At 43.6% G+C, this 27,653-nt stretch overlaps 1 protein-coding gene across 17 annotated transcripts in view; it reads left to right on the plus strand.

Annotated features, from left to right (window-relative positions):
* inpp4b (inositol polyphosphate-4-phosphatase type II B) overlaps positions 1 to 27,653 on the plus strand; it is a 996,728-nt gene that overhangs the window by 589,873 nt on the left and 379,202 nt on the right. For all 17 annotated transcript variants that reach the window (XM_068043111.1, XM_068043134.1, XM_068043119.1 and 14 more), the window contains one exon: positions 5,788 to 5,867. In XM_068043111.1, coding sequence (XP_067899212.1) covers positions 5,788 to 5,867 — 80 coding nt within the window. The remainder of the gene's footprint in view (positions 1 to 5,787; positions 5,868 to 27,653) is intronic.

The following is a 27,653-nucleotide window of genomic DNA, read 5'->3' on the forward strand; positions in this document are numbered from 1 at the left end:
GGGGGAGGACTCCTGGCCAAAGAAGTGAGCCCGGAGGTGAAGGCAATGGAAGAAGAGCTCAACGTCATGCCAAGCACGAAATTCATTGAGGTAGGGGTGTAAGGGGATGAAACTAAGTCTTTTGTTAAGTACAGATCATTCAGCATCAGAGATGGCAAGGTCAGAAGGTATTGTGACTAACAGCAAGGGGCCACATTAGGAGAAGGCATGGGGTTAGAAGGAAATGAAGGGGAAGAAAGATCTGGAGGGGCACTGGAGCTTGCGTTCCTTAACACCAGAAAGGAAGAGAAATGTTTTTTGTTAATGCGTAGGATAAGATGAAGGATGAGCAGGACAGCTTTGAGATAGGGTGAGTCGGTGCTGATGGAGAGAAAGAGGTTGAGTGTGTACATGTGGCGGCGCATGGCACTGAGTGTGGATCTCAGGATGCGGCGAGAACAGCAGTCTGAGGAACGTTTTATGTCTCAGATACCTGTAATCCTGGATGGATTCAAAACATGAAGGATGGAACTTCAGTCAGAATCCATGTGGAATTAGTTGGAGCTGGAGATGGTCGCTGAAGAAGGAGATGTGGCTGCGCAAATGAGTTTTGGTAGACACCTTATCAAACACCAGGAGGGAAATGGAAAGCAATGAAGGTGAACAAGGTAAAAGAGATAAACCGAAATCCTGTTGGCGAGAAGAGCAGAACTTCTTCAAGGTAGGCATTCCTGGAAGAGAAGTGGCAGTGAATTAAGCACTAAAATAAAAGCAAAATACTGCAGATGCTGGAAATCTGAAAGAAAAACAGGAAGTGCTGGAAGTACTCAGTACTCAGCTTTGTGGAACACCTCCACTCAGTCTGCAAGCATGACCTGGAGCTTCCAGTTTCTTGCCATTTTAATTCTCCATCCTGCTCTCATGCCCACATTTTTGTCCTTGGCCTGCTGCAGTGTTCCAGTGAATCTCAACACTAGCTCGAGGAACAGTACTTCATCTTCCGATTAGGCAATGTACAGCCTTCAGGACTCAACATTGAGTTCAACAATTTCAGAGCATAACTGCCTTTATTTTATTTTATTTTATTTTTTTAACCATGTGCCTGAATTAAACTTGTTTTTCATGGTTTTTCTTTTGGAAAGAGCTTTTTATTATTCTGCCATTAACTCTCTGGACCAATTCTTTGTCTTTCACTACAACTATTAACACTCCCTTTGCCTTTGTTCCATAACATCTTTGTCATTTAATCTCTCCTGCCCTCTGCCCTATCACGCACCTTCCCTTTTGTTCTTCTTCACCCCCTCCCCCCTTTCACTTGCTCAAAGCCTATTACATTTCTAAACTTTGCCAGTTCTGATGAAAGTTCACAGTCCTGAAACGTTAACTGTTTCTCTCCACAGATGCTGCCAGACCTGCTGAGTATTTCCAGCAATATCTGTTTTTATTCCAGATTTCCAGCATCCACAGTATTTTGCTTTTATCAACATTTAGAAGTTTCACGGCTTTTGAAAAATATTCTGCTTATCTGTTCTTACTACCAAAGTGAATAACCTCACACTTCCCCCATACCATACTCCATCTGCTACCTTGTTGCCCATTCACTTAACCTGTCTATATCCCTTTGCAGGCTTTGTTTCCTCCTCAAGGCTTGCATTTCCACCTAGATTTATATCATCAGCAAACTTGGATACATTACTCTCTGTGTCTTCGTCTTAAGTCATTAATATAGATTGTAAATAGCTGAGGCCCCAGCACTGATCCTTGCAGCAGTGCATTACTTACAGCCTGCCCACTTGAAAATGTCAAGCTTATCCCTACTCTCTGCTTCCGGTCCATTAACCAATCCTTTACTCATGCTATTCATACTCTTAGCTCCATGTGCCCTTATTTTGCATATTAGCCTTTTGTATGTCAACTTCACAATCCTCTTCAATGTCTACAAAGCCCTCCTTAGCCTCAGTCCTATCTACCTCTGAAACCATCTTCAGGCTAGTTTCTTTGTTTGTCTCTTCCATCCTTGAAACTCTCATCTACTATGCATTCCTACTTCTGCTGTATCAAATAAGACAGAACCTTCAACCCTCTTGCGACCAATATCTTCATTTCTATTACTAAAACCCTTCAATTTTATTCTACATCTCCCCATCTTTAAAAACCTCCTTGTAGATTGTCTTTCCAAGATGTTTGCAGCTTCCTACCCTGATTTGCTCCTATTTGGTTAATATCCCTAGCTGTGAAGTGCCTTATATCAGTGATTCTCGAGGGTCCTCCAGGTGTCAGGGGCTGGTCCAAAATGCAAGTCACTGATGTGCAACATCATGGCGAGGTCATACGAGAAAATAGGCCGGAACCCTGATCCCCACCACTTGCGTGACGTCACACAACCAGACCAGCTCCCACAAGTGCAGCACTGGTTGTCATAAGCGCAAGCAACAACCATGTAGTTTTATAAGCAAGATTTATGTTACTGTTGATTTTATTTCAATAATATAGATGTAAAATAAATATTAGTTTCTCAGAAGATGATTATTGTAATGATTTTTTTATAAAATGCATTAGAATGTTTCAAATAAACATGTTCTCTTGTAAAGCGTGGCTACCCGACCTGAACGTGACCAGACCCAACGACATGTATCAGTGTCGGGTTTGGGTCAGTTTGGGTCTCTCTTCTGGGTCCAGCATTCGGGCTCAGGTTGGGTCGGGCTGGACATGGACAGTGCTGCCTTTCTCCGAGAAGTAATCTTCAAATAAACATTCAGGACGTCAAGGCAGGAAACGTGCAGTCCGGACTCCGCACTCTGCAGTACAGCCTGGCTACCCAACCAAACCCGCCTACATGTGTTGGGTTCGGGTCGGGTCGGGCATTTAAAAAAATTAAAATTAAAGGAGTTGGGCCGTGGTCGGCTTCTGATTGGCTGTTGTCGGGTCGGGCCTAGATCAGGTTTTAATTTTATACCCGAGCCTGGCTTTATTCTCTTGCAGTATTAATCTTTATAATATGAAAATGTCTATACTTTTGTTTCTGGTATGAATTATTAATTTACTTATATTTAATAAATAAAGTGCATATCAATTTATTACTTTTGATAACACAGCAAAATATTTATAATTACCATAAGTTCCTATTAATTCTGATGAGGTGTCTTGCGGCGGCAAGTGAAAGCAGGTGGAGTAGGACTGGTAGGTCGTCCTTGGGGTCTTTTCCCCTACCTTCCCCAGGGAAGAAATTTGAAAACCACTGCCTTATATAAATATATGGTAATATATAAGTGTAAATTGTTCACATGAAAAAGTAGAGGGTACTGTTTCAGCATCTGAAAAAGGCTAGGAGAGCTCGTGGTGACATCCTGTTTTGGGTTATGGATTGTTTTTTCACTTTCACTTCGTGTTCCTCCTGTCCCTTGTGGGCTCCCACCTACTCACACATTGCTGCACCTTACCAGCCAGGTGACGTGTCTTCTAGAGTTGTCTTCACCTTTCAACTATGACCGGAAACGTCATCCGAGAGATGGTTTTTTTCTTTCTTTTGCTTCCTGGTGCCATGAGAAAGAATTCAGGCCGACAACTGTTCAAAATAAATGAATGATAAAAACAAAGCATATGGGATCTTTGGATTTATAAATAGAGGCATTGAGTACAAAGGCAAGGAAGTTATGCTAAACCTTTATAAAACACTGGTTAGGCCTCAGCTGGAGTATTGAGTCAAATTCTAGTCAACACATTTTAAGAAGGATGTCAAACTTTGGAAAAGGTGAAGAGGAAATTTGCGAGAATATTGCAAGCGATCAAGGACTTTAGTTATATTCAGAGATTCGAGAAGCTGGGATTACTGTCCTTAAAGCAAAGAAGGTTAAGGGAAGATTTAATAGAGGTAAATAATTGAATAAATGGTGAAGGGTTTTGATAGAGTAAATAAGAATTAACTCTTTCAATTAGCAGGAGGGTGGGTAACCAGAGGACACAGATTTAAGATAACTGGCAAAAGAGTCAGAGGGGAGATGAAAATGTTCTTGTTATGATTTGGAATGCACTCCCTGATAGGCAGGTGGAAGCAGATTCAATAATAAATTTGAAAAGGGATGATTCTATAATCCTGAATCCATCAAATATAATTTGACAGATGTCGGCAGTTGATCAGGACTGGAATGTAAACCCGCTGTTGATCTTTGTGGTGTGTTTTATAATCTATTGGTGGATTTATTTTATTTTGCAGTAATTATGGTATATAGATGTTTTGTAACTAAACAGAATAAATCACTGTGTGTGTATATATGTGTATCCACATGTGTGTGTGAGAGAGAAGAGTAGGAAGATGGGTGAAAGGAAGATCAACACGGGAAGGGTCAGTGGTCCATATGTTTAGGTACAGTTGCTCGAGCAATGCTGTTTCGGCAGGTGTGCAGATCATGTTGCATTTGATCTTCTGTATACATGGATCAGGGCTCCCAAGTGTCAATGCTATCTGGGAGAATTGCATAAGCAAGAGAAGTAGTGTCTGGGTCTTTGTTCCGGCCATCCATACAGACTTTTTGGACCAGTTTCCTCTTGGCATGAAAGGGTCTGACTTAAGTACTTGCAATTGTTGTAATGATGCCTCAGTTATAATCATGTAAATCACTAACGGGCCAGTCATATCTCTCTGAAATTGTAGATTGGATTTTGAGCATCCTTACCAAATCCTGCTTAGTTTTGAACATTACTGAGTTCAGAAGCAAGAATTGCAACCTGCCAAATAGATTATGATTTTGCAAAGACAGACTGAATGCCAACTTAGTTCAAGACAATAGTCCAGTGCTTGCTGTTGCTGTAAAATATTGCTAAATTTTGTAAACTAATAACTAATCTGTTATATCATTCTTCAGTGGAGGTGGCAGTTCAGTGTATACCATGCATGTTTAGAAAAATGTCATCTGAGGCTCTCTTATCAACATATGAAGGACACTTCAAATGGGGAAAGATAGCTTCCTGACAGTTTTTCCTGTCAATCTGAGCTGGGATCTTTGAGCTCTGTGTGGCATTCCGTTCCCTGAGTAACCTGAGGGAAGTAATCCTGATAGCTCAGCTAATTTATTCGGTGAGTATCTGTAGCATGCAGATATAGAAAGTTCCAGGTGCAATCCTCATTCTCTGTCGAGTTAGCTGATTGCAACTGGTGCAATGGTAAAGGTATTATAACTTGCCTTATGGAAAAATGACTAATTTTTGTTCCTGATACAGTATCACCTGTTGGAAGGTACATTTTATTTGGTGAGGATAGGATGGAAATTGTCTGTGATGCTCTCCATAGTTGAAGAACCCACTTGTTACCTAGGCTTGGGTGATGCATTGGAAGATAACTTGCACCTGTGGGAAAAATACTTCAGCAAGGGTCCAACATTTGAAGACAAAGGGAGGCCAGTGGAGAAAATTGATGCATAAGACTAAAGTAAAGACAGTTATCCAACTTTCTAGTTAGATGACTTTTGAAATGAACTTACAACCTGTCTGTACATATATATCTATTTCCTTATCATTTTTCCTGCATCAAAATAAAATGCTAAATTTTTATTACTTGTTTAGTGTTTACAATAACCATATTGGTTTTTAATGAAAAAGGTACCCTGCTGTCGAGAAGAAAATTAAGCTGAGTGTTATTGATAGCTGTGTCACTGATCTCTTGGTGAATTCTACAGGATAATGGAGCTATTCAGCTGTTTCCTTCTTCATTCTTGCTATCTTGTAAGCCAAGACAAATTTACAGGCATTGTGATGAAGCTGTCATGCTTATGGATTTTGAAACTAATGAAGACATTTTTTTCTGCATTACAGCGAAGCTTCCTGGGCTCTGCTACATTTGCTGTAGGTGATCTGCTGAAGTCAGAGGAGCAAACATTGACCATTAACCTAAGGTATGTGACAGAGATTTAAAAAAAAATACAAAATCAGGCTTTTTGCAGTGTTGGTAACACAAAAAATAAATGCACGAAGATAGGCAGATATTTAATTGGCAATTTCTGAACCCTTATTGGTGCTGTGGCTGTATTCAGCATATTTAGAGATCTGTGTGACAAAAACAGAAAATGTAAACAGCTACAGTAATTATCTGTGATGGCTGTCAAGGGTTACAAGTGAAATGATTTCGGACAATCTCATTTCAACTGTCAATGGACACGGATCCAGTAGCCCAGAACTATCTTTCAGGTTTCACATTAATTAGCACATCCTCATGCTGAGAGGGCATATGAATAGATAGAATGTGAACTGGAGTGTCACACAAGTGCTATACAAGCTCTCCATCTGCATTTGTTGTTGGAATATACTCCAGGAACACTGCAGATGAAGCCCTACATTTTGTCTGACTCTTCTACGCTATGTCTGACCTGGGAACGTTTGATGCTGTCACTTGATGTGCAGGCAATGGCTTCTATTTCCCAGTGCATTTATACCTCACTTCGATCAGTGCAAGTACAAAAATGCCCTTCTAATAAAACTTTATTTCATAGATGCTGATGTATAACTTCCTTTTCAGTTTAAATTTATCTCCACTTTAAAGACACAATGTATTTTTTTGGAGACATGTGAGGTGATCAGGTGAAGTACATCGAAACAAGATTGTAACACATGCACAAAAGCAGAAAATGCTGGAAACACTCAAACAGCATTAATGTTTCAGGTTGATGCCTTTTCACATGAAAGGCCATTGACTTGAAACATTCTCTCTCCACAGATGCTGCCTGACCTGCTGAATGTTTCCATCATTTTTTGCTTTTGTTTCATATTTCCAGCATGTACAATATTTTGCTATTGATGACATTGTAGTGACAGACACATGACTCTACTGTCTTTTCTGCCTCCCCAAGCAAAAACCTCTTTCCACGAAGTTTGTGTCCCATTTGCACTCCCAATTGCTCTAGGATAAACTGATTGTATAGTTGTATCTGAAGAGGTAGATCTTATTTTCTTATTTTCTTTTAGTTACATAAATGTATACTTTGAGGGATAGTATCTCCCCATTTGAACTTGCAAGCACAACACTCCTTCAAATATAGTGGCACCGTGAGGCACCAATCAAGTATTTATCTGCGTAGTGAAGGAACTGAGAGATATTTACTCTCTCAAGAAGGGACAGGGCTCTCCCCTACCCTGACTAGCATTACATGTACCTTGAGACTTCCTCCTGGGGATAGTTTAAAATCTCAGAGTCAGCTATCCATCAACTGAATATTCAGCTATGTTCAAGGAGGCTGCATGTTGTTTTATTTTATTTTTATTTGTTTCCCTGGTGGAGATTTGATAGGTGAACCTTACATCAGCAGGTACTATTCCTGATTTGTTGGAAAAAATGTAACAATTTATAAACTTGTTTCTTATAGCAAAATAAGGACCCTCAATAGAAAACGATCACAGTAGGCCTGGGTGAGCTGTACCTAGTCACATGTAAACAGAATTATATACTCAAATAATAAAAAAGGCTAATTCTCATAATTTGTAGTCAGACTAAGGCTGTATAGAGATAATAATTCATCAGTCACCTCCCCGCTATTTAAGTGTTAAGGAAAAAATAATGGCTTACATAACCAATAAACTATCCTTCAAATAGCTCTTGGCAATTCGAGGTAAAGATGTACAAGATTATGTAGGGATTTCTAATGAGTTGAGAGGATCATCACGTGTAGTGTAGGAACAGGAAGTATAAATAGAATTGTTCATCGTTAATAGAGATGATGGAATTAAACATGAGAAACGCCAGAACGAATCCAGCAGGGGAGATAAATTAATGTCTTTCTCTCGACTATTTCAGTGCTCTCCTAGCTGACCTCCCTTCAAAGCTGTGTTGCTCGTACTCTAACCTGCAACGAATCCTGCTTGTCCATTATGTCTGTGCTCACTGACCTACATTGGCTCCAGGTCCTCCAATACCTTCAATTTACAAGTCTCATTCTCATGTTCAAATTCCTTCATGGCCTCAACCCTCACTATCTCTCTAATATGCTCCAGCCCCACAAGACCCTTCGAAGAACAAGTACAACGCACTTTCAAATATAGTAGAACTGTGAGGCACCAATTCTCTGCTATGTGGGGGAATTGAGAGATATTTGCTGTCTCTAAAAAGGGACAGAGCTCTCCCCTTTCCTGAGCAGCATTACAAGTACTGGGGATAGTTTAATCTTTAAAATTGTTCTTTGAGAACCCTGCATTCCTCCTACTTTGGCCTCTTGTGAATCCCCCATTCTCTTTGCCTCCCTGTTGGCAGCCATACCTTTCTGGTCCCTCAGCACTGGAATTCCTTTCCAAAACCTCTGCCTCTTTCCATCTCTATATGCTCCTTTGTATCTCACCATCGAACTCTCTTTGTCCAAGCTTTCAGTCACCACTCCTGATATCTGCTTCTTTGGTTTGGTATCAATTTTTGCCCAATTATGCTTCAGTGAAGTGCATTGGGATGTTTTTCCAGATAAAAGCACATTGTGGTTGTTGACCGGAAAATACATTTTCACGTGGTTAGTTCCAAGGAGACAGAGTAGTTCCCAGTAGAAATTAGACCAATGAAGTTACTATGGCATGCTGCTATGGATTTTAGTTCGGAGCATAGGAACCAGAGTAGGTCATTCAGCCCCAGAGCCTTTCCATCACCCAAGCAGATCATCTTAAACACCTCAATTAGATTATCCCTTTATCATGATATTGAGTGTTACGTGGACTTGCATATTAGATACAATACGGTACATTCTGTATGAGTTAGGAAGTCATCTGACCTGGAGGTTCAAAGGTCAGATAGCACATGTTGAAGAACTTTATCAAGAGTGAAGATGGCTGAATAAAGTCTGTGAAGTAAATTCAATCTTAGTCTTGCTAAGTGTCATTACTGGAGGATCCGACAACGTTTGTCACACACTGAGGACTGTAGCAATACTGTTATTTGGCATAAACACAGCACCTGAGATTTCCCAACATGATTTACCGTAAAGTAATTCAAGGCATCGCAGGAGCAGCCAATATTTCAGATGACGTCATTGTTCATGGTGCCTCTTGTGAGGGACATGATGAGAGATTGAAACTATTGTTGGCAAGGTTGCAAGCAGCAGGTCTGATGGTGAACGCAGACAAATGCCTATTCGGAGTGTCACAGCTAGTATTTATGGGTCACAAGTTGACAAGCCCAAGGCATTAATCCAGCAAGAGAGAAATTTAAGGCAGTGGCAGAGACAAGAGAAACACAAAATGCCAATGAAGTGACAAATTCTTTTTGGTCTAGTCAACTATTGTGCAAAATTCATACTAAACTTTGCTAAATTGGCTGATCCATTGAGGAGGTTAACGAGGAAGAATGAACAATTTGTGTTTGGCCAGGAGCAGAAGGATGCATTCAGAGCACTGAAGGAAAGTTTGATGAGTGCTCACACTTTTGGATATTACAATCCCCAAGCACCAACGAAGGTCATTGCAGACGCCAGTCTGGTGGGACTAGGAGCTGTGCCAATACAGACACATGCTAGAGGGCCAAGAGTGTTTGCTTACGCAAGCCAGTCTTTGACGGATGTAGAGAGGCGATATTCTCAGTCAGAGAAAGAGGCCTTGAGACTGGTCTGGGCATGTGAAAGGTTTCACGCATACTTGTTTGGCATCAAATTTGAGTTGCTGACAGACCATAAACCACTGAAGGCGACATCCTCTCTCAGGACAGAACTTGGATTGAGAAGTGAGTACTTAGACTTCAGCAATACAAGTACAAGGTTAGTCACATTGTGGGTAAAACAAACATTGATGATTTGCTATCAAGACTACTGAAGTTGGACAAGATGGAAGAGTCTACGCTAGAGAAGGAAGCGGAATCGTTTGTGCGATTTGTAGTGGTACACTTGACACCCACAGCAATGATAAATAGGGAGATAGAGAGAGAGTCATACTGAGATCCAGAACTAGAAGACATCAGGCAAAGGATCCAGGCAGGAGAGTGGGAGAAGTGTACACACAAGTCCAATGTCGCTGTGAGAGATGAAATGTGCACAATGAGGAAATGTATGTTCAGGGGCAACAGAATTGTAGTGCCATGGCAGCTAAGGAATAGAATGGTGGCATTGGCTCATGAAGGTATGAAGTTGAACCCGAGAACCAAAGTTTGGCGGCCTCGAATGGAGAAGGATGCAGAAAAATTTGTCAAATTTGTCAAATCCCATCATGGATGTCAATTTGTTAGCCGACCCAACTCACCTGAACCAAAACGCAGCACATTGCTACCAGTCAGACCATGGGAAGATGTAGCCATAATTTTTCGGTCCCTTAGGGCGGCACAGTGGCGCAGTGGTTAGCACTGCAGCCTCACAGCTCCAGGGACCCGGGTTCGATTCCAGGTACTGCCTGTGTGGAGTTTGCAAGTTCTCCCTGTGTCTGCGTGGGTTTTCTCCGGGTGCTCCGGTTTCCTCCCACAAGCCAAAAGACTTGCAGGTTGATAGGTAAATTGGCCATTATAAATTGTCACTAGTATAGGTAGGTGGTAGGGAAATATAGGGACAGGTGGCGATGTTTGGTAGGAATATGGGATTAGTGTAGGATTAGTATAAATGGGTGGTTGATGTTCGGCACAGACTCGGTGGGCCGAAGGGCCTGTTTCAGTGCTGTATCTCTAATCTAATCTAATCTACTCTAATCTTTCTGTCAGGAGAGTCAATTCTAGTTTTGATTGTCTATTACAGTTGCTACTATGTGTATGTGGTGATGAAGTCTACAACAGCAGAGAAAACAGTGACAGCATTGATATGTGACATAATATATTTGCGAGGCATGATTTGCCAGTTACCTCGTATTCAGACATTGGACTGCAATTTAGTTTGCTGACTACATGCAGGTTACAGAGATTCAGCATCATAGAGTGATGCCAAAATGGCCACAAGCTAATGGAGAGGTGGAATGTCAGAACCAGTCTCTACAGAAGCGGATGAGAATTGCCCAAGCTGAAGGCAAAGACTAGAAGGAGGCACTTCTGTCAGATATGGCTGTGTACAGAGCAATTACACATACTACGACAGGGAAGAGCCCAGCAGAATTGCTGTTCAATACAAAATCTACATCAAGATGCCAGAAATCAGAGACATCATTGATGATCAAGATGTTCAAGACCATGATGCTGAGAAGAAGGGTGTGTCAAAGTTTTATGCAGATCATAGAATGGGTGCAAGAGAGTCTGATGTAATAGCAGGTGATGAAGTGTTGGTTAGATGAGAGATTTGAAGCCAGATGGACACAACATTCTTTCCAGAACCGTATAATGTTATTTCCAAGACTGCAAATAGGGTCACTGTGAGGTCACCAGAAGGAGTAGACTATGGTAGATATGCATCATATGTCAAGAAATTTCAGCCTCGGAATGGTATTGTGTTGCAGAACCCAGAGTTTGAGCTAAATGTGGTTCCAGATCAAGATGCAGATGGTGGAGCAGCAAACAGCAGTTCGACATTGAGATGAAGTTCTGATGGCGACAGGGACTGATGAGATACCTGGCCCAGGGACCAGAGACTCCAGAGTTTCTGACAGCAGGCTGACAGTTTGCAGTCCAGAGACACAGATGAAGGCTCACGGAAAAAAACTGATACTATCAAGTCCAGGGACGATAACCAGATTTCCTGAGATGGCAGGCAGAGCCAGGCATCAGAGGAGACCACCCAAGAGATTTGAGGATTTTATCTAATGTGCATGTATTCATTTGTGTAATGCCAGAAAATCGTGGACATGTATTCACTTGCATATTAGATACAATATAGTGCCCACATATTAGATACAATATGGTACATTCTGTACTGGTTAGGAGGTCTTCTGACCTGGGGGTTCAAAGGTTAGATAGCACATAATGAAGGACTGTATCTGTAGAGTGAAGATAGCTGAATAAAGTCTGTGAAGCAAGTTCAGTTTCAATCTTGCTAAGTGTCATTGCTGGAGGATCTGACATCCTTAATCTTCTGTCCTCAAGGAAAGACAAGCCAATCTCTGTAACCTGCCCTGATAATTTAACCCTGTTAAACTTTGGTATCATTCTGGAAAATTTGTGCCAAAATATGGGGCAGGGATGTGGTGCCCAGAACTGAACACAGTATTCAAGATGGGATCTAACCAGATCTTTTTATAACTGTAATATAATTTCTACCCCTTTGTATTTGAGCCCCCTTGGGATAAAGACCACCACTTCATTAGGTTTTGAATTATTTCTTGTACCTGTCCACTAGCTTTTAGTGATTGCTGTACCTGGACCCCTAAATTTCCCTGCTTCTCCACAGTTCTTAGCTTCTCACCATTTAGAAAATACTCTGAACTTGCTTTCTGGGATTCAAAGTGAATGACCTCACACTTTCCCACATTAAACTCCCACCTGGCCATAGTTTTCCACACTCACTTAATCTATCAATTTTCTGCTCCCATTTACAGTATTTACTATAATATAAACATAAATACTCAGCAGGCAAAGTAGCATCTGTGAAGAGATAAACAGAGTTACCGGACTGAATTTTACTGGTCCCCTGACGTCGGGGCTTGTGGCAGGGGGACCCAGAAAATGCCTCCAGAAGAGGCCCGCCAGGGGCCTTGACGTCCCATATTACCAGCGGCAGCAAGGCCTCGTAGTGGCCACCCCGCCACTCGGTGACGGAGACAAAATTTCAGTATGTTAGTGTATGGTAATCAATGAATTAATACCTTACCTGCTGCCGCTGACCGTCCTGCTTCAATATTGAGATAGGTTGCCGGGACTCCCACGCCTTCGGATCTCCGTTCGGAGATCCGAGGCGGAACACTGGTTGAGGGGGGGAGAAGGTAAGTTTTCAGGGCGGGGTGGGAGCAGGGTTCAAGGTTTCGATTGGTCTATGGGGTGGTGGGAAGGGGTAAAGTTCATAGTTTATACACTTTTGGGGAGAAGGTCATGATTGCAAGGGGGGAGAGAGGGCAAGTAATAAATTGTTTAGTCATTGAGGGGGTGGGAGATGGGCTTGAATCTTTTATTTAATTTTTTAGTTTATTTATAATGGCTATAACTTTAAAAGTTCAAATACAATGGAAAGGCTTGAAGCCCTTTAAAAATGGAGCTGGCGCCTGTGCTGTGGCGCTGGACAGTGTTGCCGGGGACAGAGTGCCCGCCCACTCCATGTCATCGCCGGGGAGGTTGGGGGGTGGGGGGGAGTGACAGTCTGCTCTGGCCATGTAAATGAGCCGCCGCTTATAATATCACGGTGGCTCCATGGAGTAATGCTCGCACATGCAGGCTGCCATCTGTGGTAGCAAAGTAAAATCCAGGCCACTGTTTCAGACCAATCAACCTGAAGCAATAACTGTTTCTCTCTGCACAAATACTGCCTGATCGACTGAGTGTTTCGAGCATTTTCTGTTTTTATTTCAGATTTCCAGCATCTGCAGTATTTTGATTTTGTACTCTATTTACTATGCCACCTAGCTCAGTGTTGTTAGTACATTTGGAGATATGGATCCGTGTTCCTTAATCTGTCATTTCTAAGTTCAGAGGAATATGATATTAGAGTCGGCACATGGTAGTTTCCATTCAAGAATATCAGTTGGTTATTAAATCTCAATGTGACCAGCAGATATTATTAAAGTGGTTTTTCTTAATTTGATTTGTAACATTTTTAACCAGTACTTTCTTTTTGAATGAGAAAGATCTGTTACAAATGAATAATATTTTCTGAACATACTTTATTTACAACATAGACTGAACAATTGGACAGTGCTTTTCCTGTAGTTGTTTTGAAGCTGCTTGCTCAGCTGTTAAGATTTAAGCTGTGAGGTGAGCTGGATTTAACCCTGTAACCATAGAAACCTTCATCTAAGTTTAAAAAGGCTGATTGAAGTGATAACTTTGGCAGATTTATAATTCTGAAGAGAGAATTTCAGGGAATGCATGTCCCAGTATCAGACTGTGTCATTAAAATGCCGACAAGAGTCTTGTATCTGTTTATTATTTTATCTTCTCAACACTGCTAAGTGGATAGAGATCTTTATGGCTCATTTGCTACCAGTCCTGCACTTCGGTGTTGACTGACAGGCTTTAGATGATCATGTTTTCAGTGAATTTACACGTTTTAATTTTTATATGGGCAGGATCTTTTGGTCCAGATGGGAAACGGAGGTGGGCAGGCTGTAAAAGTTGCGCCACCGCCTGGCGTGCCAGCTTCACATCGCCGTTCCTGCCTCCAGCGATGTTCCTGAGGACAGGGAAGGTGGGCCCCGGGAACCCACCAATTTGGGAAGGAGGCAGGTTAATCCTGTTAACGAGCTCATTGCAAACTCGTTAAGGGCCAGTTTGGAATTTTGGTGGGGGCGCACATGTTGCACGCTGCATCAGGGACAGACCGGGTGCATGGAGGCAGCAACACAGCGGGGAGCCAGACATGGCCACACCATGATATTAGGTGGGCCTATAAAAGGGAGCACAGCTGAGAGGGGCTGTGAGGGGCTGAGAGGCACACAGTTGCCTTCGGGTGTGTAGGGGTTAGGGGGAGAATGGTCTGTACACGCTTGAGCAGTGCAGGAGTTTGTCACCCTCCTGCTATCGGAGCGCATAAGAGGAGGGGTTTAGGCTTCCAGACATTATTGTGAGTGTAGCTGAGTGCAGTTAAGGTGACGATTAGTGATGGAATTGCGGTTCTCAGATTTTGGGTCCAGTGGCCTTGAGGATCAACATCCTCAGCAGCAGAGGCTGAGCCCAAGGCATGAGGAGGGCAGAGGAAGGGCAAGAAGGCAACATAGGCCATACCCTCAGCATAGGATGTACTGCTGAAGTTGGAACTACCTGGACATGTCGGAGAACCAGTGTCGCAGAGATACTGTGCCCATTTAGGCAGATGATCACTGAGATTTGTGTCCTCATCATGGAAGACCTCACACTTCGCAGCACTGCTCGCCTTGCCCTACAAACAGCCATCAAAGTCACTGGGACCTTGAACTTCTTCACCTCTGGCTCCTTCCAAGGATCATCAGAGGATCTTGATGGCATCTCGCAAGCGCCGCACACCATTGCATCTCGCAGTTCATTAATGCCCTTTTTGCGAGAGCTGGGCAGTACCTACAATTTCAAACAGATGGGGACTTGCAAGCACAAGGGCAGTGGGATTTGCCTCCCTCGCTGGATTCCCAGAGGTGCAAGGCATCATCAAATGCATCCATGTGGCCATTAAGGCACCGAGTGACTGGCCAGTGAGATTAATGAACAGGGAGGGCTTCCTCTTCCTCAATGTTCAGCTGGCCTGCAACCACACCAAGAGCTTTACGCGTGTGTGCACTCACTGTCCTAGCCTCTGCCATGACTCCTTCATCCTCCAGCAGTCCAGGATGCTGCAGCTCTTCATTCTACCCCCAAACTATGTGGATGGATTCTAGGGGACAAGGGTTATCCCTTGAAAAGATGGCCACTCACCCCTTTATGTGACCCAGAGACAGAGCCACAGATGCGCTACAACTGAAGCCAAGGACCACCATAGGGCTTCTGAAGATGCTGTTCCGTTGCTTGGACCACTCGGGTTGCGTACTGCAGTACACATTTGCAAAGGTCTTGCGTATTGTGGTGGTCTGGTGTACTCTCCATAATTTGGCCCTCCAGAGAAGTGTGGACCTTGAAGAGGATGAGGCCCATGGACGTCACTGCTCATTGGAGAAAGAGGAGGTGGAGGAGGAAGATGCAGAGCAGAGAGGTGCCCCGGCTACCCAGGGAAGTGGCCAGGCCCGGCAGAGGACTCGAGGGTCTAGTCAGGATGCCATCAATGTCAGAGATCATCTGATCCGGGCACGCATCAGCTGAGTCCTTCTAACCCAGGAAGACTACATGGTCTGGTTCTCACTTTGAGATGGAGAACACTTCCATTGAAGATGCAGCCTTGAATGGATCCATTCCTACCGCCAATGAATAATGTATATCTGTCCAGTGGTCTCACTGTTCTCCTTCAAAGACCTTTGCTTCCCTTCACCACTTATTCCCTCTTTTCCAATTTTGCCATGAAAGAATGGAAGCTCACACATTTTGCATCACGTGTCAATATTTACAGTGTCTTCCAGAAGTTTCAAAGTGCACATTTAGTGAAGGAAACGCCAGTGAGCCACTCAGTGTTCTGCCTGATGCATTGGCCTCCACTCTCAGCTACCTCTATGCATTGGTCCTCTTGTGGCCTCGGATGAAGTGGAGGCAGCCTGCTCACTTGTCATTGCTTGTGGCTGAGATGCATGTGATGGGCACTCTCATATAGTGGGGCACCTCCTGAGGCTGCTGCACAGGTATTGATGTAGGGTCAGCCTCCGTTACAGGGCCCTGCTGCATAAATAGTCCCTGAGTCAGAGGGGCCAAAGAGGCTGATGATGATGATGGTGCCGCATGAGGAGTGGCACCCTCATACGCTTTGGTGATTGCCTCAGCCCTTGGGAAGCAACTGGCATCAACTCTAAACATCAGTGTCTCTGACTGGTAAATGGTACAGAGCATTGCATGCATTCTATTTATCAGAGCATATTAGGTTGGCCACTCTCTCCATGGAGGAGCTCATGCTCTCAAAGCCCTGAGCCATGGTGGCGCAGGTCAGCTGAATGGATTCTTCTATCCTCAACTCATGACCCCGAACTGCTTCAGCGAACTCTGACATGCACTTCTGTTCCTGCTGATCTAAGTAAAGCTTATTTTCCTGTAACTCCTGAGGTCCTGCATCAATGCCAAGATGATCATGGCTGTGCCTGTCCTCCATTCCCCTACGAGGACTGCCCACAGCTGCCTCTGCCTCTCTCTGCTCACTCATGCTGTGCTGTTCACCCAGTGTCACCCTATCTAAGTGTACGGGAGGACCCACTGATGTGAGCGTACCTATGTTGGTGGAAGGTGCGCTTGTAAGATGTGACAGTGCTGGCTTAGCTGTCTCGGTTTGTTGCGATGGCCCCTGACAGGATCGGGCATTCCCCCTCCACTTCAGAACTTGTGGGAGACACAAGAAGAGAACTAGCCTTTGACAGCAGACGCCTCTGCACTGCTGAGACTTCCCAGTGCAGCTGAGTCTTTGGCTTGCTGTCGGATGGGGAGGAGTGCAGGCCACCCCCTTCATCTACAGATTGCAATATCTTTTCACCCACTCCTCCAGGAATTCCCATCTCTCCAACTTACTCCTGCAGAAAACACCCTTGCGATTTCCGTGGCCATTGTGCGCCCTTTTCTACTGAATGGACAACAGAGAGCAATAGAGATAAGGCACTATTGGCCTTTCAGACCAATGCCAATGGCTAATATGCATAAGAAGCTGCATGCATTAGTGCTGACAGGTCCTCAACAGGGCTAGGGCTGTGAGCCTTGCTGAGGGGCCAGTAAGTACCCTGTGCACACATTACCCTATGTTCAGGAGCAGCATGCACCCACAGCTGGAGTGTCTGTTGGAGGTTGAATAATCAAAGGCATGTCATCAGCATCTGGCGTTGCACTCATGCTGTCAAAGTGAAGACAGTCATTGAACCTTTTACAGCACTGGACCCAGATCCTATGGACTACACTTCTGCTGCTCACTGTTTCAACCACCTCCAGCCATACCAGCTTTGTTTGGGAGGGTGGCCTTCTCCTTCCACCCTCCGGGAAGAGGACCTCCCTCACAGCCTCCAGCAGGACCTCGAGGTCAGCATTGGAGAAGCGGGGGGCAGCCTTGCCCGGGTGCCAGACCTCTTCCTGTCCGACTCATTGGTGCTTGCATTTTTTCTTACAAACGGCTGCAATAATGCCTTTAAAAGGGGCTCGCATTTGCAAAGTCCTGCCTCCTGCACCTGCAGCTGTTAATTGGCTGCCCAACCCGCTCTTCTACCAATTAGCAACTTCCCTCTGCAAAAATTGCAGGCTGTGACTACTTCCCTCCCCTGGGGCAGGGTCGGGACCTGGAAATGGTCCCAATGTTAGTTTCCCAACCCTGGAGAGAAAATCCTGTCCTATATGTCTCAGATGAAGTGGAATTTCAGAGTGATATTTAAACATACACAACTACACTTGATTTACATGATAACAAAACTGTGAGGTATACAGATCTGAAACAGAATTCATATAGCACCAATATATCTGAAATTGATTGATTGGATGTAAAATACTGTATTATCCATTTGTTGAAGTCAGCAGAGTTGATCTTACTGTGGACTTAATGATGGGGTGAACTGATACTGTCCCTTCAGCAGTGAAGTGGAAATAAAATATTGGTTCGTAATTGTTTAATGATTGTTCCTCGAATGCCAGTCCAAGAATGTTGCAGATTCTCTTTATGTCCATTTCACAAATATTATAACACTCATCTGTCTCGATTATTATACCTTAAAAAAGATGGCTGCAAGTGAGGAAGTCCCAGTTTTTCTTCTATTCTTTCATGGCATGTGGATGTTGCTGGCAAGGCCAGCATCTGTTGCCCATCCCTAATTGCCCTTGAACTGCCTTCTTGAACTGGTGCAGTCCATTTGGTGTGGGTACACCCACAGTGCTGTTAGGGAGTGAGTTCAAGGATTTTGATCCAGCGACAGTGAAGGAACAGTGTTATGACCGAGGCGGGAGGAGTGCACTGTTAATTCCAGTTCCACTTCTCCACAGGTCACAACATATATTTAAATTTTCCCACTTGCCGATACGGTCAATCATATACTCTATTTTTACTGGAATAAAACACACAAACCAGGTTTCTTTAATAAACAACCGAAGTTATCAGTTTATTATAAAACAAGTATTAACCAGTAATGAAGTAAAGCATTAACACACAGACTGAAATATAAAAGCTCCGTTTTTTACCTTAGCCCCTCACACACACATATACATACATGCAACGGTTAACCGGAAAAATAAAATGGATTTTGGTTTTAGAGCTCTGGTCCAAAACAAAAGTTAGGCTGAATACATGCTCATTCTTGAAGAAAAAAGAGAAGATATGGAAAGATGTCCTTTGTTTTGGTTTGGCGTCCGAAAAGCGTATAGACAGCTTTCATTGGGATCTTCCCAGAACAGTTCTTTTCAGGCGATGTTAAAGATCAGTTTGGGTAGGCTTTCCAAGAAATGCAGCTACAGAGGCTTCCAGTAGGCCTTAACGCAGAAATGCTGCAACAGGGGTTTCAGTTCTCACACATTCGATACGCGGGGTTTCTTCCAATGCAGGAGGAAAGAGAGACTGACATGCTGGACACGCAGGGTTTCTTTCCGAGAGAGAGATGAGCTGGGTTTCTTGGCAGGCAAAAACCAACTGTCTTCCAAGCAGTTTACACTCCAAGTGTCTTTTTAAAACCATTTTCCATATACCAACTCACTGTCCAAAGCAAAACCAAAAACAATGTCACCAGAGACAAGCCTCCTGACTTCTATAAATCTTGACCTGTCACTTCTCTGCAAGCATCTTTCCCTAAGTCAAAAACAACCCTTCTGAGTAATTATCTGCAGACAGGTGCCTTCCAGTAATTGTTTTCAAGTTCAGTCCAAAAACCTTCCGGTGACCTCCCTTAAAAAAACACAAAGTTCAGCATCTCTTCAAGCTTCCAGATGAATCAATGTCCACAATTCAATTATAAGTCCTTAAAAACATATTTTACAAAAAATAGAAGCACTCTCGTAACAACAGCGATATATTTCCAAGTCCGAATGGTGTGTCACTTAGAGGGGAACTTGCAGGTGTGGTGTTCCCATGCGTCTGCTGTCCTTGTCCTGCTAGGGGGAAGAGGTCATGGGTTAGGAAGGTGCTGTCAAATCAGGTGTGGTGAGTTGCTGCGGTGCATCTTGTATATGGTACACAGTGCTGCCACTGCACGTTGGTGGTGGAGGGAAGGAATTTTCAATATGGACCGATCAAGTGGGCTGCTTTGTCCTGGTTGGTGTTGTGCTTCCTCAGCGTTATTAGAGCTTCACTCATCCAGGCAAGTGGAGAGTGTTCTATCACACTCCTGACTTGTGCCTTGTAAATGGTGGACAGGCTTTGGGGAGTCAGAAAGTGTATATTTGAGCGTAATATGTGAGTTTCTCTATCATACACTAGTTTACTGTGCAGCACATTTACAATTACATGGACTCAAAAACCACATTTGAAAATTTAAATCTATTACGTGTGTAGAGAAATATGCATATATTAGGAGAAATAATATACTTCTACAGTATGGCAGCATGATCAAAGTTAAGGCACAAACAGCAAATGTGTACTATTTGCAGACACACATATTTCAGTGTACCATATCTGCTTCTGTGGGCTCTCAGATCGTTGGCCAATAGCATGTCATAAGTGTTATAAATAAAATCCTGAGGCTGACTGGAACCCAGTTGTCGTTCTGTTATTTTTGTGCATTGTCAGGTTAACCTCACTTCTGAAGATATATCATACTGTTGTTGAAAGACATTCAACTGATGTTTTTTCTTGCTAAGTAGAGTGTTTCAGAAGAATACATTCAATTCTGGAATGTTTTAGGATAGGTGTAGAATGGGTTCCATTGACATTTTTTAGCTTTGAAGATTTGTCCTTTGTCTTTGTCAGGTAGTTTGAATACACAAAAGGCCAATCCCCCTTTTCTTCGGTGGCCATTTTGACCATTGTTCACTCTGTAAAATAAAGGTTCATTTTTTAAAGACAAAGTCCAGTTTCATAACCCTTTAGAGTTAGTCGATAATTGTTGTATCATCGCATTTCCGGTGTGCGCGACAATTGGCAATAATCTGCGTATTCACTGAGATGTTACATACAAACATATGAATTAGGAGCAGGAGTAGGCGACTCGGCCTTTTGAGCCTGCTCCGCCATTCAGTAAGTTCATGGCTGATCTGATTACTCCACATTTCCACCTATCCCCGATAGCCTGCCACTCCATTGCTTATCAAGAATCTGTCTACCTCTGCCTTAAAAATATTGAAAGACTGTGCTTCCACTGCCTTTTGAGGCAGAGAATTCTAAAGACTCACGACCCTCTGAGAGAAAAAAATTCTCCTCATCTCTGTCTTAAATGGGCGACCCCTTATTTTTAAATAGTGACCCCTAGTTCTAGGTTCTCCCACAAGGGGAAATATCCTTTCCACATCCACCCTGGCAAGACCCCTCAGGATCTTATATGTTTCAATCAGGTCACCTCTTACTCTTCTAAATTCCAGTGCATACAAGCCGAGCCTGTCCAACCTTTCCTCATATGATAGTCCGCCCATTCCAGGTATTAGTCTAGTAAATCTTTTCTGTACTGCCTCCAATGCATTTACATCCTTCCTTAAATAAGGAGACCAGTACTGTACACAGTACTCCAGATGTCGTTTCACCAATGTCCTGTATAGCTGAAGCATAACCTCCCTACTTTTATAATTGATTTCCTTTGCGATAAACGATAACATTCTATTAGCTTTCCTAATTACATGCTGACCTGCATGCTAACAAAGAACAAAGAACAGTACAGCACAGGAACAGGCCATTCGGCCCTCCGAGCCTGCGATGATCATGATGTCTGTCTAAACTAAAACCTTCTGCACTTCCGGGGACCGTATCCCTCTATTCCCATCCTATTCATGTATTTGTCAAGACGCCTCTTAAACGTCGCTATCGTACCTGCTCCCACCACCTCCCCCGGCAGCAAGTTCCAGGCACTCACCACCCTCTGTGTAAAAAAACTTGCCTCGCACATCCCCTCTAAATTTTGCCCCTCGCACCTTAAACCTATGTCCCCTGGTAACTGACTCTTCCACCCTGGTAATAAGCTTCTGACTATCCACTCTGTCCATGCCACTCATAACTTTGTAAACCTCTATCAGGTTGCCCCTCCACCTCTGTCTTTCCAGTGAAAACATTCCGAGTTTTTCCAACCTCTCCTCATAGCTAATACCCTCCAGACCAGGCAACTTCCTGGTAAACCTCTTCTGTACCCTCTCCAAAGCCTCCACATCCTTCTGGTAGTGTGGCGACCAGAATTGTACGTAATATTCCAAGTGTGGCCTAACTAAGGTTCTGTACAGCTGCAGCATGACTTGCCAATTTTTATACTCTATGCCCCGACCGATGAAGGCAAGCATGCCGTATGCCTTCTTGACTACCTTATCCACCTGCGTTGCCACTTTCAGTGATCTGTGGACCTGTACGCCCAGATCTCTCTGCCTGTCAATACTCCTAAGGGTTCTGCCATTTACTGTATACTTCCCACCTGTATTAGACCTTCCAAAATGCATTACCTCACATTTGTCCGGATTAAACTCCATCTGCCATTTCTGCACCCAAGTCTCCAACCGATCTATATCCTACTGTATGCTCTGACAATCCTCATCACTATCCGCAACTCCACCAACCTTTGTGTCGTCTTCAGTTCCTGCCTAATATTGTTATAAATAGCCTTCTCTCAATTTAGCACCTTCACCTGAGGACTACTCTTATCCTTATCGACAAGTACCTTAAAACTTACGGAATTATGGTCACTGTTCCAAAATGCTCTCCTACTGAAACTTCGACCACCAGCCGGGCTCATTCCCCAATACCAGGTCCAGTACGGCCCCATCCCTAGTTGGACTATCTACATATTGTTTCAAGAAGCCCTCCTGGATGCTCCTTCCAAATTCTGCCCCATCCAAGCCCCTAGCACTAAGTGAGTCCCAGTCAATATAGGGGAAGTTAAACGCACCCACCACAACCACCCTGTTGCCTTTTACATCTTTCCAAAATCTGTCTACATGTCTGCTGCTCTATCTCCCGCTTGCTGTTGGAAGGCCTGTAGTAAACCCCAAACATTGTGACTGCACTCTTCCTATTCCTGAGCTGTACCCATATTGCCTCGCTGCGTGATCCTTCCGAGGTGTCCTCCCGCAGTACAGCTGTGATGTTCTCCTTAATCAGTAATGCAACTCCCCCACCCCTTTTACATCCCCTTCTATCCCGCCTGAAGCATCTAAATCCCAGAACATTTAGTTGCCAATCCTGTCCTCCCCTCAAACAAGTCTCTGTAATAGCAACAACATCATAGTTCCAAGTACTAATCCAAGCTCTAGATTCATCTGCCTTACCTGTTATACTTCTCGCATTGAAACAAATGCACTTCAGCCCACCAGTCCCGCTGTGCTCAGCAACATCTTCCTGCCTGCTCTTCCTCTCAGTCTTACTGGCCTTATTCACTAGTTCCCCCTCAGTTATTTCACCTGCTGACCTACTGCTCTGGTTTCCACCCCCTGCCACACTAGTTTAAACCCTCTCGAGTGACGCTAGCAAAACACGCAGCCAGGATATTTGTGCCTCTCCAGTTTAGATGCAACCCGTCCTTCTTGTACAGGTCCCACCTGTCCCGGAAGAGATTCCAATGATCCAGATATCTGAAACCCTCCCTCCTACACCAGCTGTTTAGCCACGTGTTTAGCTGCATGATCTTCCTATTTCTAGCCTCACTGGCATGTGGCGCAGGGGGTAATCCCGAGATTACAATCCTAGAGGTCCTGTTTTTTTAACTTACTACCGAACTCCCTGAGCTCCCCCTGCAGGACCTCGTCACTCTTCCTGTCTATGTCGTTAGTACCAATGTGTACCACAACCTCTGGCTGTACACCCTCCCCCTTCAGAATACCCCCTGCCCGTTCAGAGACATCCTTGACCCTGGCACCAGGGAGGCAACATACCATCCTGGAGTCTTGTTCACATCCAGAGAAGCACCTTTCTGTGCCCCTGACTATAGAGTCCCCTATAACTATTGCTCTTCTGCGCTTTGTCCCTCCCTGCTGAACAACAGAGCCAGCCGTGGAAGGCCATCCCCCCCAACAGTATCCAAAATGGTATACTTGTTCAAGAGGGGGACAGCCACAGGGGATTCCTGCGCTGACTGCCTGCCCCTTCTAGAGGTCACCCATCTAACTGCCTGCACCTTGGGTGTAACCACGTCTCCAAAACTCCTGTCTATGACACTTTCTGCCACCTGCAGGCTCCTAAGTGCATCCAGTTGCTGCTCCAACCGATCCATGCGGTTTGTGAGGAGCTGCAATTGGGTACACTTCCTGCAGATGTAGTTGTCCGGAACGCTGGAAGCGTCACGGACCTCCCACATCTCACAGGTGAAGCACTTTACCCCTCTCACTGACACTTCTAGTACTAATTAATAAATTAATTAAAAATAAATACTTACCTTTTGCGATTCATGCACTAGGACACCTAGATCCCTCTGCATCTCAGAGCTCTTCAATCTCTCACCATTTAGATAATATACTTTTTTATTCTTCCTGCCAAAGTGGACAATTTCACACTTTGCCACATTATACTCCATTTGCCAGGTCTTTGCCCACTCACTTAACCTATCTATATCCCTTTGTAGATCCTTATGTCCTCGTCACAACTTACTTTCCTACCTATCAGCAAACTTAGCAACCATACCTTCGGTCCCTTCATCTAAGTCATTTATATAAATTGTAAAAAGTTGAGGCCTCAGCACAGATCCCTGTGGCACACCACTCGTGACATCTTGCCAACCAAAAAATTATCCATTTATGCCCAGTCTGTGTTTACTGTTAGCTAACCAATCTTCTGTCCATGCCAATATGTTACTCCCTACACCATGAGCTTTTGTTTTCTGCAATAACCTTTGATGTGGCACCTTATCAAATGCCTTCTGGAAATCTAAGTACAATACATCCACCGGTTCCCCTTTATCAACAGCATGTAAACTCCCTCAAAGAACTCCAATAAATTGGTTAAACATGATTTCCCTTTCACAAAACCATGTTGATTCTGCTTGCTTACCTTGAATTTTTCTAAATGCCCTGCTATAACACCTTTAATAATAGCATCTAACATTTTCCCTAAGACAGATGATTAACTAACTGGCCTGTGGTTTTTTGCTTTCTGTCTCCCTCTTTTTGAATAAAGGAGTTACATTCGCTATTTTCCAATCTAATGGAACCTTCCCCAAATCTAGGGAATTTTGGAAAATTAAAACTAATGGATCAACTACCTCACTCGCCACTTCTTTTAACACCCTAGGATGAAGTCCATCAGGACCCGGGGGCTTGTCAGTTCGCAGCTCCAACAATTTGTCCAGTACCACTTCCCTGGTGATTGTAATTTTCTTGGGTTCCTCCCTCCCTTCCATTTCCTGACTTACAGCTAATACTGGGATGTTACTTGTATCCTCAATAGTGAAGACCAATGCAAAATATCTGTTCAATTCATCTGCCATCTCCTTATTATCCATTATTAACCCCCAGACTCACGTTTCATAGAATCAACGCTCACTTTATTAACTCTTCCTTTTTAAATATCTATTGAAACTCTATCTGTCTTTATATTTCTAGCTAGCTTTCTCTCATACTCTAATTTAACCTTCCTTATCAATCTTTTAGTCATTCTTTGCTGTTTTTATATTCTGTCCAATCTTCTGACCTGCCTCCCATCTTTGCGCAATTATAGGCTTTTTCTTTAAGTTTGATACTATCTTTAATTGTTTTAGTTAACCATGGATGGCAGGTCCCACCCTTGGAATTTTTCTTTCTCGTTGAGATTTATCTATTCTGTGTATTCTGAAATATCCCCTTAAATGTTTGCCACTATATCTCTATTACCTTAACCTAATTTGCCAGTTCACTTTAGCTAGCTCCACTTTCATGCCCTTATAATTGCCCTTATTTAAGTTTAAAATGCTAGTCTTGGACCCACTCTTCTCTCCCTCAAACTGAATGTAAAATTTAATCATATTATGATTGCTGCTATCTAGGGTCACCTTAACTATGAGGTCATTAATTAATCCAATCTTGTTGTACAATACCAGGTCTAGTATAGCCTGCTTTCTGGTTGGCTCCAGAAAATGTTGTTCCAAGAACATGTTGGTGATAATACATGTGATCACAGGGATTACCATACACATGAAGTAGAGGCCTGCTACCCGACCCGAACCCGACGGGAGCCGCAACATGTGTTGGGTTTGGGTCGGTCGGGCCCATCTTCCGGGTCCGGCTTTCGGGCTTGGGTCGGGTCAGGTCGAGTCCAGGTCGAGTCGGGTCGGGTCGGGCCGGACAAACACGGTAAGTGCTCTGCTGGTAAATATTTTTTTAAAAACTTACCTGAGCTGGGAATCCAAGATGAAACTGAGTCTGCGCAGTGAGCGAGTGACGTCACTATGACATCATCGCGCATGCGCTGCAGCTTCTTGCAGGTTCGGTGTCAGGAAGGTAAGTAAAGGGATGGTCGGGTCAGGTCGAGTAGTGGTGGGGTCGGGTCGGGGCAAAATCAGAGGGGCTCGGGCCAGATTGGGCTGTGGCCTGCTGTGGTTCGGTCCAGTTCGAGTTGGGTTCTTTTTCCCGACCTAAAGCAGGCCTCTAATATGAGGTATTATTTGTGATATTTCAAAGAATTATAAGTTACTTTCATTAATTTTTATTTGCTTCCCAAGTTGGGAAAATCCGCATTTGAGACTGAATTGCTAAGGCAGTTACAATTGATCACTTTTGTGCCATTTGCTGAAAGTTTCACAAATATTTTTATAGGCCATGCAACTGAAGCAGCTCTAAACCTATTACATTTCTAACTTTTCCCAGTTCTCATAAAAGTGCACAGACCTGAAACGTTAACTTGGTTTCTCTTTCCACAGATGCTGCCAGACCTGCTGAGTATTTCCAGCATTTTCTGTTTTTATTTCAGATTTCTGGTATCTGAAGTATTTTGCTTCAGCACTAAAGCTATATTTATATTTTGGGATTCATTGCAATAATTAATTTTGCAATGCTGCAATATGGTTAAAGGTGAAGAGAAACAAATACTGTGAAAATAAAATACTTGCCTTTTAATATGTTTAGAACATAAGAACATAAGAACTTGGAGCAGGAGTCGGCAATTCAGCCCCTCGAGCCTGCTCCGCCATTCAATACGATCATGACTGATCGCATCTCGGCCTCAACTCCACTTTCCTGCCTGGTCTCCATGACCCTTCAACCCATTACTAATTAAAAATCTGTCTATCTCCTCCTTAAATTTACTCAATGTCCCGGCATCCACCGCACTCTGGGGTAGTGAATTCCACAGACTCACGGCCCTTTGAGAGAAGTAATTTCTGCTCATCTCTGTTTTAAATCTGCTACCCCTTATCTTAAAACTATGACCTCTTGTTCCAGATTGCCCCACAAGAGGAAACATCCTCTCTGTGTCGACTTTGTCAATCCCCTTAATCATCTTATATACGTCACTTAGATCTCCTCTCATTCTTTTAAACTCTTGAGAGTAAAGGCCTAAACTGCTCAATCTCTCTTCAAAAGACAAACCCCTCATCTTTGGAATCAATCTAGTGAACCTCCTCTGAACTGCCTCCAATGCAACGACATCCCTCCTCAAGTAAGGGGACCAAAACTGTACGCAATACTCCAGGTGTGGTCTCACTAATGCCTTGTATAGTTGCAGCAACATTTCCCTACTTTTATACTCTATTCCTTTAGCAATAAATGCCAAAATTCCATTTGCCTTCCTTATTACCTGCTGTACCTGCAAACTAGTTTTCTGCGATTCATTAGAATTAGAATTAGAATTAGAACATTACAGCGCAGTACAGGCCCTTCGGCCCTCGATGTTGCGCCGACCTGTGAAACCATCTGACCTACACTATTCCATTTTCATCCATATGTCTATCCAATGACCACTTAAATGCCCTTAAAGTTGGCGAATCTACTACTGCTGCAGGCAGGGCGTTCCATGCCCTTACTACTCTCTGTGTAAAGAAACTACCTCTCACATCTGTCCTATATCTATCACCCCTCA

The sequence above is a fragment of the Heterodontus francisci genome, chromosome 1 (assembly GCF_036365525.1).
Source record: "Heterodontus francisci isolate sHetFra1 chromosome 1, sHetFra1.hap1, whole genome shotgun sequence".
In the NCBI taxonomy this organism is placed as follows: Eukaryota; Metazoa; Chordata; class Chondrichthyes; order Heterodontiformes; family Heterodontidae; genus Heterodontus; species Heterodontus francisci.